The sequence below is a fragment of the Petromyzon marinus genome, chromosome 41 (genome assembly GCF_048934315.1).
Source record: "Petromyzon marinus isolate PM22_M1 ecotype Great Lakes invasive population chromosome 41, UKy_Petmar_22M1.pri1.0, whole genome shotgun sequence".
In the NCBI taxonomy this organism is placed as follows: Eukaryota; Metazoa; Chordata; class Hyperoartia; order Petromyzontiformes; family Petromyzontidae; genus Petromyzon; species Petromyzon marinus.
The window spans coordinates 10,475,695-10,494,706 of record NC_133707.1 but is presented as its reverse complement, the minus strand read 5'-3'; the positions used below and the strand labels follow the sequence as shown (position 1 = coordinate 10,494,706).

Sequence of the window (19,012 nt, the reverse complement as noted above, 5' to 3'; positions counted from 1 at the left end):
ATCACCACCAACCCCACTAATTTGGCCTCACGAGTGGCACCAGACGGGGCGCGAGGGCCCTCGCCCCACGCCGCTCGCGAAGCGGCCGAGAAATAAAAACCACACGAATAAAAAAAAACTCTTAGCCAGATTCGTCGTGATGGACGAACCCATTGAACGTTCGACACGCGCCGCCGTAACGTTTAATGTTGCCATAACACAGCCGCACTGATATCACACAGACGCATCGCTCGTCGCTTATGAAGCACTAACAGCATTCCTGATGGTGTAAAGGAGATACACCTCGGCTCGTTCTAAAGCGCGTGCAGTGTCCACGGGCCGGGGGGGTGGGGGGCGGTCGCCCGCCACCGCACGCGATGACGAAATGCGATTGGATCAATGCGAGTCGATCAACGCCGTCTTGCGTGTGGGAAAGCAAACGATGGCGGATTTTAAACGGGGCTTTGAATAAACAGCCCCCCCTCCCTCCCGTCGCCCCCAGCCTCCCCTTATCATTAACATCTCCGCGTTACGATGATTTACAAGCTGCGAGTGCTATAAGGCAGCTGGACTGGCGCCTGCAATGCTGCGAGCACCCGTCGGGACAGGTAAATCGAGGCCAGAGCCGGGGTGAGTGACACCCAATCCTCCCTCAAACCCAACGAGCTGCTGAATCAACCAGCCATCAACCAATTCAACCACCCAGACACATATTCACAAGCTCAATCATCCATCCATACATCCACACAATCGATCATTCACCCATCCACCTGTTCAACCGAACCATCCTCTCACCCACTCACTCACCCATACACCCTTTCAATCACCCATCCACCAGCCACACACCCATACATCTATCCACCCATCCACTCATTATCCACCTAATCAGACATTCCCTCATCTACGCAGCCATTCATGAATCCATCCAAACCTCCACACATTCATCGAAACACGAGTTCAACCACCCAAGATCCGTGCAATTCGAATCTTTGTGTTCAGCCGCCAGCGAGTGTCTGAACAAAACCCACTGGGTTCGTCACTGGAGAATTTGCAGGCCTCAGCCCGATCGCCAATGATTGCGAGATAAATTCATCGCATAATGGACCGCATATCGTTTTTGTTCATGCGTGGACAAATTCCGCCTCTGATACCCAAAACATTTCGGGCCCCGATTGATTGACATGCGGCGAACGCGCCGCGGGGCATGCAGGGTGGTGTGCCCGAGCGTGAATCAAAAGGTCGATTATAAGCGAGCCCTCGGAAGTAGCTGCCGAGCATCAACTCCCAGAGCCACCCTTTAAACGCACGACAACACACTGCTACAGCTGCATTTCTGCATCGAAATTGTCCCACGCCTTGACACGTGAATTTGTCGTGGCGTTTCATCCCGTTTCGTTTGTATCGTCTTGCCTCCTTCAGTCCGCCGTATTGGTTCCAACAGCTGAGAGAGGACATATGAACGATGTCCACGAATTCTGAAGAGATCACTCTGGCTCGCACAGGGCTATTCGTTCACGACCGCGTGGCAAGTGATCTGATTCGATGAATTCTTCATGTTGCTTCCATCCACTCACCCATCCATCCACCCACCCACGCACTCCCCCATCCACCCACTCACGCAATCACACGCCCAACCACCCACAAGCCCTTCCACTCACCCATCCACCCACCCACCCACTCACCCATCCACCCACTCACCCATCCACCCGCCCATCCACCCACTAGCCCTTCCACTCACCCATCCATCCTCCAACCCACTCACCCATCCACCCACTCATCCATCCACCCACCCACTCGCCGATCCATCCACTCACCCACCCACCCACACGCCCATCCACCCACTAGCCCTTCCACTCACCCATCAACCAACCCACCAACTCACCCACTCACCCATCCATCCACCTACTCGCCCATCCACCCACCCAATCACCCAGCCACCCACCAGTGCTCCCTGCACGATCATAAACCATGACACACACACACTCGCGCAGCTATTAAATGATGAGCGGTAAACCGGTAACCGTTTTTTTTTATCGATTTACCGTTTGTGATATTTTGGGCACCCGTGACCGTTTCCAGTGAGATGGACGCAATGCGTGCGCTGATTGTGGAACCGGCGCAAAAACAAAGCCGCATGTCGGCCCAAATAAACCGCGTGGTTCATTTGGATTTATTTTTCAGTTCAAATCTGTCAAAATGCAGCCCTGCGATTTCTCGCTCGCGCCACCGCTGTCAAGAAGAGCTCTCTCCGCTGCAGAAAATCTCCTTTAAATTAACTTTGAAGGCGCAATGCAGCGCAGAGCCGCGTTGACTCGTGCAAGCGAGGCCGCAGAATAATGAATGTAGCTTTAATTACGTGCGATTATAGCCAAAGTGTCAAAATCAGCGTCGTGTCACGGAACAAGACGCTGATTGCGATCGGAAATCGCAGTCAGCAGCGCACCGCTTTGCGTCTGAGAAACTCCTTTCTCTCGCCACAGCGGCAGTTTGTGTTACGACTCTGCAAGAATTCTCTCTATGCCCGCGGAGTTTACACAGCAGGTTGCGCGCGCACGCCTCTTGCGATGTTTTCACTGCGATGGAAGCATCTTATTGCTGGCTAACTTTGCTTTTGGGGCGGTGGTGGTGGTGATTGCGGTGTGGGGAGCGGTAGTGTAGCGGTCAGCTCGCTGAGCTGGCCACCCGAGTTCGATTCTCGCTCACGGCAAACTGCAGTGATCATTATCTGAACTGGTCCCGGGCCTCACCTAGGTCGACTCAGCCTCAAATCAGCACCCGGTGCGGTGTGTAAACGTCGCCACTCGGGAGACAAAGGCGGCCGGGCGTGGTGCTGGCCACCCACCCCCTCGTGTGCCGTGCCGGCCTTCAATGGTGCAGCACTTGCCCCAACAGTCTGTTCACAGGCTACACGGGGAGGAACTTTTTTTGTCTTTGGTAGTTGCGATGGCGCTGTAGCGACTACCAGGTGGGACATTGCGGGCCCCGGGTAACCCACACAGGGATGGGGTGGATGCATGTGTGTGGGGGGGGGGAGGGTGCCCGACTTTGGAGTCAAATCAGCGCCTGGTGGGGAAGAATTCTTTTGTTGGTGGCCTTGGGGCGGTGCCGACGCTCCGCCAAATCGGTTGGGCGGGGAGCGGTGGACGAATGGCGCCAGCATGTCACTTTCTGCGTGCGCTGATCGGGCCGCGGGGCGAGTGGAGTTTGCGGAGCGGTGCCACCTCGCTAACAAAACTAAAACCACTCGCGCCCCAACATCAAAACAACGTCTCGGCCGCGAAAGCGATAAAGATTACTGCCGGCAGAGACCTCCTCCTCCTCCTCCGACAAAAAAAGGTGCCTCGGTGCTCCCCCTCCTCCTCCTCCTCGTGTTGTTTTTTTTTTGTTTAAAGTCGCGAGCGAGTTAATTAATTATTTTTCTGCAGCACTCGCTGAAGGGGAACACGAAAAAAAAAGCCTCCGCTGATATTTAATGGCCCGGATGCGCGCGTCCTGAGCTCAGAAGAGCGGCGCGAACGACGCGGAGAGGAGACATCCCCACGGCCATGGGGTCGCCTCGCATCCCGTCGCCTCCCCTCCTCCTCCTGCTGCTGCTGCTCGCCACTCTCCTCTCCACGTCTCACGGTGAGAATTGGGCGCCAACGCGCTCCATCTCATCAGGTGACAGAGGCGCGCGGCAGGCTTTGAATCGCTTGGATGGGCGAGACGATCACGCCTCGTCGCGATAACACGATGATGGCGATATCACGCTCGCAGTGAATTTGGAATTGCACTTGGTCAATGCGTGTGGGGCTTTGCTGTAGCCTCCACGTGTGGCTCCCTCGGTGTATTTTACGACGGCTGCCGAAGGGGATCTGCCCGTCATTGTCGCGCTGCGGTCTCGACACCGCTCACAACGCACGCGCCCTCGCTCAAACGTACCGACATCGGTTGGGCCAACTGGGACAAACAAAAGTTACCGTGCGATGTGGATCACACCACGCAGGCAATTAACTCCGGCAAACGTTTCCATAGGCGACGGTGCGACCGACGAGTGAATGTCGAGTTCCAAAACGCCGATCGCTCAGTTATTTCACTAGGCCATCGCGTCAAGAAATTAAAATATTTAAGTTGTTTTTATTTAGAAAACGCGAGCGCGGCGCTACAGCGCGACCACCGCGATCTCCCCTCCCCTCCCCTCTCTCTCTGGCGCCCGCGATGTTCGCCGTGGCTATCGCGCACCGAGCGACGTGGCGCTGTACGGGGCTGCTGCGGGGGGTTTAGGAGAGGGCCACGCTACCGGCCTCAGGCGGGCAGCAGCACCACCGCTGATGTCGCCTCGAGCTTGAGCGGCACCCACGTCTATGGCCACCCCCGCCCACACTTTTCACCAACCGCGCCGGGCGGTGTGGTCAAATAACCCCCCGACGAGGCCACATCCAGCAGTGGGGTTGACAACGAGGCGATTACTACGGCACGTTTATTCGTTTGGTACTAAAATGTTTTATTTCCTGGCCAAATGAAACGACGGGGGGGGGGGGGGGGGAAACCCCTCTCGCTCGCTCGCTCGCTGCTAACTACGTGCAGTCGTTGACCCAACTTTAAACGTGTGATGCTAAGTTGGGTCCTGTGATCGACAACCGGACCCCTTATTATCGGTCACGCGCGCCCAAAGGTCAGCAACAGGAAACCTGCTTTCCTGCCGAATGCAGATAATCGAATGAGGCAATCGCCGATGTGCAAACGGCACAGCGCGTGCGATTCTGATCGGCCAGCGACGTGCGATTCTGATCGGCCAGCGACGTGCGATTCTGATCGGCCAGCGACGTGCGATTCTGATCGGCCAGCGACGTGCGATTCTGATTGGCAGCAGCAGCAGCCCTGATGACAATAAAAGTGTATAAGGTAAGGGAGCGCGTAAAGGCGCAGCCCTGCAATATCTTGCTCGCTGGTGGAAGGGCCCTCCACTAGAGCGAACTCTCGTGGGTACACTGTTCAAACTATTCAAGATGTCCTCGAACCGATCGGCGTACCCACACTTTACCCCACCACACACACAAAACCTGCCAATGCACTAAGTCTGGCGAACCCATTCATACTGCTGGATGGACAGAGACAAGGAGGATATTCGGGTAGCTTTCTCCATTGGCTTAACGGATTATCTGGTAGGTTAGTTTGAACAATTCTGGATTTGCAGGCCCAATGTACTGCTCGCCATCACTCCGCATATGAGATGGCAGATGATGATGATGATGATATTCACAATATTTCACGGACATACGCGGACGGTGACTCTGAGGCACGGAGATCGTGACCGATTCTGTAAACGTGTTCAGACTTTGCGTTCGTCCGCAGAAGAAGAGAGTGTACTCCGGCGAAACTCCAGTCATCCGTCCTCCACAAATCAGTGCATCCTAGAAAAACAAGCGTTGCCCCTGCGGTTCCTGGGGAAAAAAAATCGCGTAATCCTGTGCCACTAATTCTACTCTCGTGTATGGCAGCAGTTAAAATATGTTCAGGAGCTTGATGCCAGTGTCTGCTGCTGGCCACGACGAGAGGGTTTCCGCATAGGGAGAGAGATGGTCCGTGTTAGATTTGCATTTCCTCCTCCGTTGAAGGAGCGCAGACCACGTGGTTTACTGCACGGTCCGTAGTCCGGGCCGCATGGCCACAGTGGCACCTCACTCTGGCTCGTGTCTTTCATTTTCCATTCGTGAACGAAGTGCGCCCATTGCTCTGTGTTGTATCTATGTAGTCTAACACGTAGTAGTAGTAGTAGGCGTAGGGCTTTCGCGACCAATATTATCGACAATAGAGGTTTTTTGGGGGGTAACATCGCGTAAATATGAAAGTGTTGTTAAACCGGCCACCACCCGACACAGCCAATTAGTAAAGTTTGTCACGTAAACAACGCGTTCAGATTCGTTACCAGTTCAGCACACCGGTGTGTGGGAGAGTAAGCCGCCAACATTTATAATCCGAGTACAATATTTCGCCGGTAATTGCAACAAGCATCATCAGGCGGCAGCCAGAGTTGTGGAGGAATCCTCCTCCTGTTTCCGTCTTAAAGTGGCTGTCCTTGATGGCCTCGGTCAGGGATTTGAACCCCACGGCCCTTCCCGCGACGCCGCCCAACATTAAAATCCTCATGAGTGAGACAGCGCATTTTGGAGCCAGACTCGAAAGTGGTCAAAATGTTGAAGATCTTTCACCTGTGTCCATCAGAGTGTGTGGCGACGTCTCGCCCCTCCGTGAAGCCCGCGGTGCAACCAGGTGTTTTTGTGGTTCACGGGGTTTATGGCGCCTTGTGCTGAATTGCACTTTGAGACTCTGCGGCATACCACGACATTCTTTCAGGTGAAGAGAGCCGCGTGTGTGGTATTGCAAGGGAGTGGCGGCACAGTGGGTGCGCGCACTGAGTTTTGACGAAGGCGACCCGAGTTAAGGGTCTCGGTTTACTTTGTAAGCTGGGTCCTGAGTTCCGCCTTTCACCAACCCGTACTGACCAGCGTGGTGAAGTATGGTCAAACGTCCCCCACCGTGCAGGGAAGCCTTCATCAAGGACAAATGGGGCTGTGGTTTTAAGCGTGCGGCATACAGTGCAAGGGCGATACATCCCAGATGGAGCGATTATATTTAATTAAACAATTATATTTATTAGCTTATCTTATCTACATTTATATTTTACCAGGTAAGGCCCACTGAGATATATAGCTATTTTTATAAGCTAACCTGGCTATCACAAATTACAGCTCAACGAATTGGATTGTAGCGTGGACATTCGTAGCAACCAAATACTCGAAACGCAAGTTGATTCTCAATGTGGAGGGAAAATCCAGAGGACCCGGAGAAAAATCCACGCGACCACGGGGAGAGAGAGACACGCGCACTCCAAATATACAGCAGGCGTCAGGGTCGGAATCGAACCCACGACCTCCTGTATATCCGTCAAGGTAGTTAACATCTCCTAGCCACCACGGCAAGGCGAAGGGAGAGCGGCGATTCGGACGCCAGTCAGCGTATCGGACCAACGCGGTGAACGGACAGCAACCACCGCTCACATGGCCACGCGAGCGAACAGGCGCGCTGCCGACTTGGCGATTCATCTCGGAACAACGCGATTCGTAAGCGTCGCGCGGCGGGCCTAAACAGCGGCGACTCGTGCTCGCTCCACCCGTTGCCCAGGAGTGATCGTCCATGGGTTGGACACCCGGTGCCAGTGTGCGGACTTCTACCGTAAACCGCTGCGGCTGAAGTCCATCAGGGGGTTGGTGGACCACCGCTTCACCAGCAGCTGCCACCGCGATGTCATGTAAGGCACCACGCCGCGTGACACACCACCAACACGTCACGTAGGCACCAGGCCACGTGATACACCACCACCACGACGTCATAGAGGCACCACGCCACGCGCTACACCACCAACGCAACGTCACGTAGGCACCAGGCCACGTGATACACCACCACCGCGACGTCACGTGAGGCCCACGCCGCGTGACACACCGCCATTACCGGCGGCCATCGCTCGGGATTCAGTACACTGCACAGCAACGATGTTTTTGACACACACCCACACACCGCTTCCCGCCATCGAAGTTCGAATTTTTTGGTTTGCTCAAATGAGCCAGGGGGCGGTTGCTCGTCTTCTGGTTCACCGCTCCCGAGCTATTGGTGGAATTTCCTCGTTCCTCTGTCGGGATCGAGCCTCTCCAATGAACAGACACTTGTCATGTCCCGCCCAAACCTGACACCTTTATTAATTTATTTATAGTAATTTTTTTAAGATTTAATTTTTTTAAATTATATGCACCCGCGATTGTTAATGTGAGCGGCAAAGCGAACCCAAATCTAGAAGTCAAACTCCGCCGATGAGAGCGGTGCTCATTTGATCGACCCCCTGATGGCTGATGGGCTGAGTTGAACCCCCACAACGTGGATTTGAACTCGCGACCTGCCGACTGCGAGCAGCTGTGACTCGAGCGCTGAGCCATGTGGCGTAGAGGCATCCCTCACAGGGGAACACCACAGGGGAACACCCCAGCGGAACACCACAGGGGAACAGCACAGGGGAACACAACAGGGGAACACCACAGGGGAACAGCACAGGGGAACACAACAGGGGAACATCACAGGGGAACAGCACAAGGGAACATCACAGGTGAACAGCACAAGGGAACAGCACAGAGGAACACCACAAGGGAACAGCACAGGGGAACACAACAGGGGAACACCACAGGGGAACAGCACAGGGGAACACAACAGGGGAACACCACAGGGGAACAGCACAGGGGAACACAACAGGGGAACATCACAGGGGAACAGCACAAGGGAACATCACAGGTGAACAGCACAAGGGAACAGCACAGAGGAACACCACAAGGGAACAGCACAGGGGAACACAACAGGGGAACACCACAGGGGAACAGCACAGGGGAACACAACAGGGGAACATCACAGGGGAACAGCACAAGGGAACATCACAGGGGAACAGCACAAGGGAACAGCACAGGGGAACACAACAGGGGAACACCACAGGGGAACACCACAAGGGAACACCACAGGGGAACACCACAGGGGAACACCACAAGGGAACACCACAGGGGAACATCACAAGAGAACAGCACAAGGGAACACCACAGGGGAACATCACAAGGGAACAGCACAGGGAAACACCACAGGGGAACATCACAGGGGAACAGCACAAGGGAACACCACAGGGGAACACCACAGGGAGACACCACAGGGGAACAGCACAGGGGAACACCACAGGGGAACACCACAGGGGAACATCACAGGGGAACATCACAGGGGAACAGCACAGGGAGACACCACAGGGGAACACCACAGGGGAACACCACAGGGGAACAGCACAGGGGAACATCACAGGGGAACAGCACAGGGGAACACCACAGGGGAACAGCACAGGGAGACACCACAAGGGAACACCACAGGGGAACATCACAGAGGAACACCACAAGGGAACAGCACAGGGGAACACCACAGGGGAACACCACAGGGGAACACCACAAGGGAACACCACAGGGGAACATCACAGGGGAACAGCACAGGGAGACACCACAGGGGAACACCACAGGGGAACACCACAGGGGAACAGCACAGGGAGACACCACAGGGGAACACCACAAGGGAACAGCACAGGGGAACACCACAGGGGAACACCACAGGGGAACACCACAGGGGAACACCACAAGGGAACACCACAGGGGAACACCACAGGGGAACACCACAGGGGAACACCACAAGGGAACAGCACAGGGGAACATCACAGGGGAACAGCACAGGGAGACACCACAGGGGAACACCACAAGGGAACAGCACAGGGGAACACCACAGGGGAACACCACAGGGAAACACCACAGGGGAACATCACAAGGGAACATCACAGGGGAACACCACAGGTGAACACCACAGGGAAACATCACAAGGGAACACCACAAGGGAACAGCACAGGGGAACACCACAGGGGAACAGCACAGGGGAACACCACAGGGGAACAGCACAGGGCACGGCCCGAGGGCATCACCACAGGGCGTCGTCACCACGGGGAGCGACGCGAGGGCGCGTCCGTGCCGTTGCAGCGCGTCTCTGCCCAACGGGAGGAAGGTTTGCCTGGACCCCGACAAGGCCTGGGTGAAGCACATCCTGCGGCGCTTCAAGAAAGAGGTAAAATGAGGAGGTGCGGCTCTGGCGGTGGCGCGTTCGCCGCTTCTTGCAGAGGTTTCACGGCGCCGAATCAGCGAGGCTGCCGCCCACCCCCCGGCCGCTAGCGCGGGCGTCACAACACTACGTCACAACACTACGTCACAATACTACGTCACAATACTACGCGCGGCTTGCTTCACAGTGAACGTCAAAGACCCCCCCCCCCCCCCCCCCCCCATGATGCCATTCACAAGAGTTGCCCAATTCTGTGCTGGCGTCACTTTCAATATAAAACAAAAATACCAACAAATTACTTAATTGTGATGATACACACAGCAGCAGCAATAACCATCGCACCCCCCCCCCCTACTCACATACTCATGCCCCAGGTCATTCATGCACGCGAGACTATCCCGGATTTCTTAGCGTTCTCACCCGGTTCAACAAACATCAGCCGAAAACCGAACCACGGGAGGCGATTGTGAGACCTCTAATCCCCTGTGCCGTTGCAGTTTGGCCTCAACAGGAGCGGGTGACTCCCGCGGATCGCGAGCGACAAGACGGGGCAGCGGGGAGCGCAGCTTCAGCAGACACCCGCAGGCACGCACAGACAAGGCACAGTCAACTCACCCGGGCAGCAGGGCGCGACACGGGCAACACGTGGCACACACACACAACACGTGGCACACACACACAACACGTGGCACACACACACAACACGTGGCACACACACACAACACGTGGCACACACACACAACACGTGGCACACACACACAACACGTGGCACACACACACAACACGTGGCACACACACACAACACGTGGCACACACACACAACACGTGGCACACACACACAACACGTGGCACACATACACAACACGTGGCACACACACACAACGCGTGGCACACATACACAACACGTGGCACACATACACAACACGTGGCACACACACACAACGCGTGCACCCGGCACGGTGGTGCACGTGCCTCGCGGTGCACGTGCCCTGGCTCCGTGCGTGCGCGTGCCATGGACCAAGGCACACACGCACGGACCGCGGTATGGTGTATGTGTGTGCATGTGTGCGTATGTGTGCGCCGTGGTGTATACATACGTCACGTCCTGCATTGTGTAACTGCATAGGGCTTGGCACGTAGGTTAGGTGTGACGAAAAGGCAGCTAAATAGTGCATATCTTTACGTCAATAGACTTGCGTAACCTCGAAAGAGATCAGGGACTGGTCCCGCAAGGATGTCCAGCGTGGAGATGGAGCCATGAGATCGGCTCACGTCCAAGGAGTCAGAATTTGGCTTCGTGGGATGATGAGGAGTTGGCGACAGCCGGGGGGAGGATTTCATCCAGCAGTGGATAGACCACGGCTGAGAATGATAACGATGGCGATGAAACAAAATCTGTAGTCACGTAGGTAAGTAAAAAAATAAAATAAATCGCGACGTTTCGATCGCAACACAAGCGGTCGTCCTCAGGCGGAACAAATATAATCCATCAGTTCCACTGCTGGATTACATTTTGTGTTGTGATCGACACGTCGTGATTTATTTTACTTTCTACCCACGTGACTTTACCGAAAGAACCAAAGAGTATGGATTCCTGCAGTAACGAAAGCTTCAAATCAAGATTAGAATTTGTAGTCTTTACGTAGAATACTGCGCTCCCAGTCTATTTCAATCTGACAAGTTACTCCGCGGTGAATGGGATTCGCAATGGAACATTGGAACATTCGCGGAGTGATTTAGAACCTGAAGAACAATGGGCTTGCTCGCAATAGCAATGGGCTGCTTAATGGTTGTCGCTTTGTCTCTGTGGTGTTCTTAAGCTGCCGCGATCTGGCAACTTCAAGTGGCTGTCAGTTTAACACGTAGTAGGGAGTAGTACGCTTTCGCGACCAATATTATCCACAATAGAGGGTTTTTTGTGGGTTAGATCGCGTTAATATCAACGTGTCGCTAAATCTGTTGGGAGGTTTAAAGGGTTCCGAGTCAAAATATGACTTTCCACAATCGCATTGTGTTTGGGAATCTTATTTTTTTTTTAAAGGGGCAGCCGTACATTTTGAGACGCAATCACATCTGGACATTTGTGGAAGGGGGGGGGGGGAAGAGCTTCATAGCTCATCGGATTCCTCCCAGTCTAAAATAAAGATTTTGATCAAGATTCTGACGCCGCTGGCAAACCAAGAAAATCGACTCCTGTTGAGTAGCGACACGACTCCTTGCTCACCGAGGGATTTTCTTCCGGGTCCGGGTTGATAGATGATGGTTTAAAAAAATAAAATACATGTCCGAGAAGCGATCTGTTGACAATGAATAAAAATGGACGGCTCGCTTCCTCTTGCATCGCGTTTGCTGTCTCTCTCTCTCTCTCTCACTCTCTCCCACTCACTCACTCACTCGAGTGCAAATCCATTCCCCTCTCAAGCGCCCGTTCTGAGAATCGCCCTTCTGCAGGAGCGATTCTTGGAGGCGCCTTGGGCCGAACCCACTGCGAACTGCTGCCGCCTCTCGCTCGTCGACTCACTGCGCGCCCCAGCCTGGTCCCGGGAGCTCGGCGCAATGGAACTGCGAGATGCGCCGGAGACAGCGCGCGATGGCGCGCGGCGTAAACCGGGGGACCCTGAGACAGACACCGCATCCGACGTGGCTCTCTGTTCCGGCGAACATTTCGCCACCAAATATCTGCGCATTCGGCGACACGCACGCTGCAAAGGGTTGTTTACGCGCTAGCCAGTCAACGTCGCTATTGTGTACAACCGTTGGTATTACATCATAAATCATGCTCTTTGGTTATATTCGGTAAAGTCACTGTCGGTAGAAATAACATTAAAAAAAAATCACGATGTTTCGATCGCAACACAAGCAATCATCATCAGGTGGAACAACCACAGCAAGAACAAACTGCCGAAGTGGGCGAGAGAGCTGCCGTGGCACGAGGTTATATAGGTGAGAGAAAGGGGGGAGGGGCAAGGGGGGAGAGAGAGAGGGGGGGGGTAGGGGAAGGGGTGGGGCTACGTGAGCGCTAGGGGGAGAGAGGACGTGAGGCTGGGGGGGTGGCTAGAAGTGGGAAGCTGAGTGTGGGACACGGGGGGGGGGTTAAATGTACTCGTAAACGGCAGATATGAACCACAACCAGTTAAGACATTACCTGGTTTATAACGTCCTTACAATGATTGTTCAATTTGTATCCATCTTGTCGGTTTAAGCTATGTCTATGTTTATATATCTGGATGGCTTCATGAACAATCCTTTGATAGTTGCCCGAAGGTTTGCAGAGTACCTTTGTCTCGGAAAAAAAAAAACAATATCAAGCGAGCCCACAGCGTTATAAGAATAAGAATTAATCTTTGGATTAGGCCACGTTATGTGTTCGAGATCTGTTTCGTAAGACCCTCCACACTTGCCAAACAAAACAAAAAATATAAAAAATCGTCACTCGTCCAAGCGTTTAACGCGACAGTCCTCGCTGTTCCAGATCGCAGCGGCGAATCGAAGACCGCAACTCAGGGCCAAGAGTCATGGGCAGCGAGATGGACGACGTTTCGGCAGGCACACCGCTGGCTGCGAGCCTCGGGCTCTCACACAAACATTAAACTAATTTTCAATGGTATAGTATATTTTTCAAGTAGTGGTACCCCAAACTTTCGCAGCTCTCAAATTCCCTTTTCACACCATCAATAGGGAAACTCCCCCTACCCCCCGCGCCAACCGGCATGTTCACCCGCATGTACACCACCTCTACACCGTTCATCATGCTAATTCGGCCAATCAAATGCAAATTTTTATGCTAATTCCTTTGTCAAGGCACCTTGTTTCCTCGCACACAGCTTAAAGGTCGCGGTCTGAGCGTGGCTGTGTTCCACTCCAGCGCTGTCCTCGAGACAGCCTGGTCCCTTCACCTGATGAAGGCCGCTTGTGTTGTGGCCGAAACGTCGTGATTTTTGTTGTTTTATTTTTTTACCTACGTGACTTTACCGAGTAGAACCAAAGAGTATGGATCCTTGCAGTCACGAAAGCTTTAAATCTAGAATTCTCACACACAACACAGACGACGATAGCCCCGCCTCTCCCCGTGTCGCCTGAGTAGATTCTCGGAACAAGTTCTGTTAGCGAGCGCCCTTAAAGACCGGCACGGCACACGGGAGGTTGGGTGGCCAAGACAAACACACACAATCTCTAAACACACACACACACACCCCACAGCTAAATGTACGGAGTAGATATTAATAGACGCCTCCTGGCACAGCAGAAGTGAAACTCTGCTGGTACGGAAATCCCCAGATTTAGCTCCACGCCCGGTTACAGTTTCACGCACACATTGTTTGCATTGGGTTAACATCGTTTAGTGGTGGTTAACAACCACCACATTGGGTTAGCATTGTTTAGTGGTGATTAACAACCACCACTAAACGATAAATAACTATCGGGGCAAGTGCTGTAAACGAGTAACATCTTTGAAGCCCAGCACGGCACACGTGGGTGGCGGCCTTTGTCTCTCTTGTGGCGATATTTACACATCGCACCGGGTACGCTTCTTGAGGCTGAGTCCACCCGGAAGAGGCCCAGGACGGGTTCAAATATTCGCCACTAATGTTGGCCGTGAGCCAGACTCGAACCCAGGTTGCCGGGTTCGTAGCGCAGTGCGCTGACCACTTCGCCACTGCTCAGCCGCCGCCAGCACAAACATCACCACCGCAACCACCAGGGTCAACACCACCATCACCACCAACCACCGCCACTGGCACCATCATCGCGGCCACCACCACCACCGCCGCCGCTACAGTAGCAGCACCGCCACCACCAGCACGAGCAGCAGTAACACAGCCACCACTGTCGCTTCAAAACATCGCCCCGCAAGCTCCTCACGAGGCTAATGGACCTCAATCTGTTTGATGATTTACGCGGCTGTAACCGATCAACGTTTTATTTTAAAGACTTCGCGCGTTGGGGATGTTTCGCCCTGGAGGCGACGATGAGAGATAATGGATACATCTGAGATCACGAGAGGTATGGAATGCGCCTCTCTGACACACGTGCCCAGGGGCACTGCGGCGAAGTGGCTTTGAAAGCGCACCTGTCCATGGCACGGGTGCGTGCGGCCGCGACCACAATACAACCCTATAATTTTAAGGAAATCACAAAAGAGAAAATAACACCCTCCGCTAAAAAAATATAGAAGTCAGGTCATTGTAAGGGTGTGAGCTGTGGGCGTCGACGGAGACATGGTGATGATGATGGTGATGATGATGGTGGTGATGGCGGTGGTGGTGATTATGTTGGTGATGATGATTATGATGGCGGTGACTATGATAGGGGTGGTGGTGATTATGATAGCGGTGATGATGATGGCGGTGGTGGTGATTATGATGGCGGTGATGATGATGGCGGTGGCGATGATGGTGATTATGTTGGTGCTGATTATGATAGCGGTGATGATGCTTATGATGGCGGTGGTGATGATTATGTTGGCGGTGATGATGATTATGATGCCGATGATGGTTATCATGGTGGCGGTGATGATGATGGTGATGATGGCGGTGATAATGGTTATGATGGCGATGATGGTGATGATGGCGGTGATAATGAGCAGCGTGTCGAGCATAATAACCACAGTCAAACCGGCACAGATGCCATCGCTTTGCGCGGCACTGGCAATGACTTTGCGCCAGCTGCCTCAACGAAAGTGCCAAAACATCGTCAATAAAATAGCGCGCAAAACCCAGAAGTGAAGACGAAAACCCCGCGGTGTCGTCTCACCAAGCGTCTCGCTGCTCTCCTCTACTCAGGGAGGGGGGGGGGGTTTGGTTTCACCGCTTGAGCCCCATGAACCTGCAACGCGACGCGTCGGAGCCCAGAACTCGTGAGCTGCACGACACCGATTGGACCCCACACACTCACCCCACCCCACCCCACCATGTTGTCGTTCAGGAGATCCGGGCAAAAGCGAAAAACGTCGGACTTCGCGCTGAACTTCGCGCGACACCACCCCAACGACTAAAGAGAAACACAGCGCGCGGCGCGGACCCGGGCAGCAGCGGTGATTGCGCGCTACGAGGATGGAGCCGGTCACCACCCCCCTCCCCCTCCCCCCACCCCGTGCGCTCTTCACACGCCAGGGCGCACCGGAGTGATGGAGGCGGCTCTCCGCGCGCGTGTCGGGGGGGGGGGGCACGCGCTCCCCTTCATGAACAGAACTGCCCCCCTCCCCCCCCCCACACACACATTGATAATGATGATGACATTGATAACGCGCCAGATGTCGCAGACCAGTCAACGACTCGGAGGCGCGGGGTCAAGTTCAGGGCTGCCCGCAAGCGCTGACGCCGACAGCGAGGCCTCTCGCTCGTTATTAAAAGCCGGAGGGCGTTTGACGGTGCGGATGTGCAATGGGGACGAAGAGTTCCACACCGAGGGGGCGACAGCAGAGAAACCGACGTGAGGCTGTAGCAGTGTAGTGTATAGTGTATAGTAGTGCAGCGTATAGTGTAGTGTATAGTATATAGTAGTGCAGTGTATAGTGTAGTGTATAGTAGTGCAGTGTATAGTGTAGTGTATAGTGTAGTGTATAGTAGTGCAGCGTATAGTGTAGTGTATAGTATATAGTAGTGCAGTGTATAGTGTAGTGTATAGTAGTGCAGTGTATAGTGTAGTGTATAGTGTAGTGTATAGTAGTGCAGCGTATAGTGTAGTGTATAGTATATAGTAGTGCAGTGTATAGTGTAGTGTATAGTAGTGCAGTGTATAGTGTAGTGTATAGTAGTGCAGCGTATAGTGTAGTGTATAGTAGTGCAGCGTATAGTGTAGTGTATAGTAGTGCAGTGTATAGTGTAGTGTATAGTAGTGCAGTGTATAGTGTAGTGTATAGTGTAGTGTATAGTGTAGTGTATAGTAGTGCAGCGTATAGTGTAGTGTATAGTGTATAGTAGTGCAGTGTATAGTGTAGTGTATAGTAGTGCAGCGTATAGTGTAGTGTATAGTAGTGCAGCGTATAGTGTAGTGTATAGTAGTGCAGCGTATAGTGTAGTGTATAGTAGTGCAGTGTATAGTGTAGTATATAGTAGTGCAGCGTATAGTGTAGTGTATAGTATAGTGTATAGTGTAGTGTATAGTAGTGCAGCGCATAGTGTAGTGTATAGTGTAGTGTATAGTGTAGTGTATAGTAGTGCAGCGTATAGTGTAGTGTATAGTGTAGTGTATAGTAGTGCAGTGTATAGTGTAGTGTATAGTAGTGCAGTGTATAGTGTAGTGTATAGTAGTGCAGCGTATAGTGTAGTGTATAGTAGTGCAGCGTATAGTGTAGTGTATAGTAGTGCAGTGTATAGTGTAGTGTATAGTAGTGCAGCGTATAGTGTAGTGTATAGTGTAGTGTATAGTGTAGTGTATAGTAGTGCAGCGTATAGTGTAGTGTATAGTGTAGTGTATAGTGTAGTGTATAGTGTAGTGTATAGTAGTGCAGCGTATAGTGTAGTGTATAGTGTAGTGTATAGTAGTGCAGTGTATATTGTAGTGTATAGTAGTGCAGTGTATAGTGTAGTGTATGGTGACGTGAGACTGTAACAGAGTAGTGTATAGTGTAGTGTATAGTAGTGCAGCGTATAGTGTAGTGTATAGTGTAGTGTATAGTGTAGTGTATAGTAGTGCAGTGTATAGTGTAGTGTATAGTGTAGTGTATAGTGTAGTGTATAGTAGTGCAGTGTATAGTGTAGTGTATGGTGACGCGAGACTGTAACAGTGTAGTGTATAGTGTAGTGTATAGTGTAGTGTATAGTAGTGCAGTGTATAGTGTAGTGTATAGTGTAGTGTATAGTGTAGTGTATAGTAGTGCAGTGTATAGTGTAGTGTATGGTGACGCGAGACTGTAACAGTGTAGTGTATAGTGTAGTGTATAGTGTAGTGTATAGTAGTGCAGTGTACAGTGTAGTGTATGGTGACGCGAGGCTGTAGCAGTGTAGTGTATAGTGTAGTGTATAGTAGTGCAGCGTATAGTGTAGTGTATGGTGACGCGAGGCTGTAACAGTGTAGTGTATAGTGTATCGTAGTGCAGTGTAAAGTGTAGTGTATTGTGACGCGAGGCTGTCACAGTGTAGTGTATAGTGTAGTGTATCGTAGTGCAGTGTATAGTGTAGTGTATGGTGACGCGACGCTGTAACAGTCCGAGACATTCGGTGACCGAAGCAGATTTTGAGTGACGCTGCTGCGCAGGGCTCTGCCGTGAGCCTCAGTGCAAGGCGAGAATCACGGGCCGAGGTGTGGCGCAGAACGGGTGGTGAAGATCAAAGGCGGCTCCTCCTCGCGGTGACTAGGGAGGTGCTCAAGTTCAAGGTCAAGAGGTCATCGCGGCCAATGCCACCGTGAGCCCAACGGGATGAGGTTTTATTTATTTACTTCCACCACGTCTCGTCAGCTCGGCGTGGCCCACTACAACCGGTGCCTGCAGGGGGTTGTCTGACGCCACGGGGGCAAGGGGGGGCAAGGGGGGGCAAGGGGGGCAAGGGGGGCAAGGGGGGGGACAAGGGCTGTCCACCTAAAGGCGTCCGCTGTGAGCGCCGATGGCGAACCACGCCTCGTGCCCTCTGAGCGACTCCATTTCGCCAGCGCCGCGGACATCCCAGATCCACTAGGACGCAGATGTTCCTTGCTGTTTACATAATGTAGGTTTCCTTTTTGGGTTAGATGGCGGAGCTAGAAATTCGTCGTGAAACCCGCCACGGCCAATTAGTAAAGTTCGTCACGTAAACAGAACCATGCCAACTAGCATAATCAGGCGACAGCCAGTTTAACGACACATTTATATTAACGCGATCTACCCCCCCCCCCCAAAAAAATAATAATCAGTTTTATAGATATTATTGGTTGCGACAGCCAACGTGCTAAACTTAAAATGTTGTCATTTATTTGATGACATTGCCAGTGAGCTCTATCGATGTTCTAAACGGAACGTCTCATCGTTCTTATATACCACGTGTTTGGGCATTCACGTGTCACGGATGTGCGGTGTGCCGCGTCTCCAGAGATGCTCACGAGCGGCACTCGCCCCAACACTCTGTTCATGCCATACGGGGGGACATTTGCGTTTGCAAACGCATATTGCTTTGTGAAAGCACACGCACAGCGCACGAGAGGAGACGCTCTAAATTCAACATCGGCCCACGCAGACAATTGAAACGGGCAATAAAGCATCGCAGGGTCATTAACATTGCTGCGGGCACGCAATGTAGAATCATAATCAACATTTGAGGCCAAGTCAAACTCCAGCAGACTGCGTCACGTGGAGTGTGGTAGGGAGAGGTCAAGGTGCAGCCCCTGCAAGTGCTCGCTCTCCCGCCGCTGCTGGCAAGTCGCATCGTGGAAGAGCTCACCACACGCAAGTTGTTCCAAT

At 52.9% G+C, this 19,012-nt stretch overlaps 1 protein-coding gene across 2 annotated transcripts; it reads left to right on the top strand.

The window, feature by feature from the left end:
* Positions 1-3,135: 3,135 nt before the first annotated feature.
* On the top strand, positions 3,136-11,974 carry LOC116951061 (interleukin-8-like). Of its 2 annotated transcripts, XR_012946521.1 has the most exons (5): positions 3,136-3,315; positions 3,405-3,603; positions 7,144-7,270; positions 9,558-9,642; positions 10,134-11,974. XR_012946521.1 is itself a non-coding variant. In XM_032969420.2 (4 exons), the coding sequence occupies exons 1-4, from the start codon at positions 3,525-3,527 to the stop codon at positions 10,155-10,157; spliced, it is 315 nt and encodes a 104-aa protein (XP_032825311.2). In that variant the 5' UTR covers positions 3,148-3,524; the 3' UTR covers positions 10,158-11,974. The 2 variants fall into 2 exon arrangements, 1 of the variants encoding a protein (XP_032825311.2); XM_032969420.2 differs by having other exon boundaries at positions 3,148-3,603.
* Positions 11,975-19,012: the final 7,038 nt, after the last annotated feature.

Coding starts and splice junctions, on each gene's coding strand:
- LOC116951061 (XM_032969420.2), top strand. CDS start 3,525: ATGGGGTCGCCTCGCATCCCGTCGCCTCCCCTCCTCCTCCTGCTGCTG. Junction 7,271..9,557: donor AGCTGCCACCGCGATGTCAT/GTAAGGCACCAC, acceptor GTGCCGTTGCAG/CGCGTCTCTGCCCAACGGGA. Junction 9,643..10,133: donor TGCGGCGCTTCAAGAAAGAG/GTAAAATGAGGA, acceptor GTGCCGTTGCAG/TTTGGCCTCAACAGGAGCGG.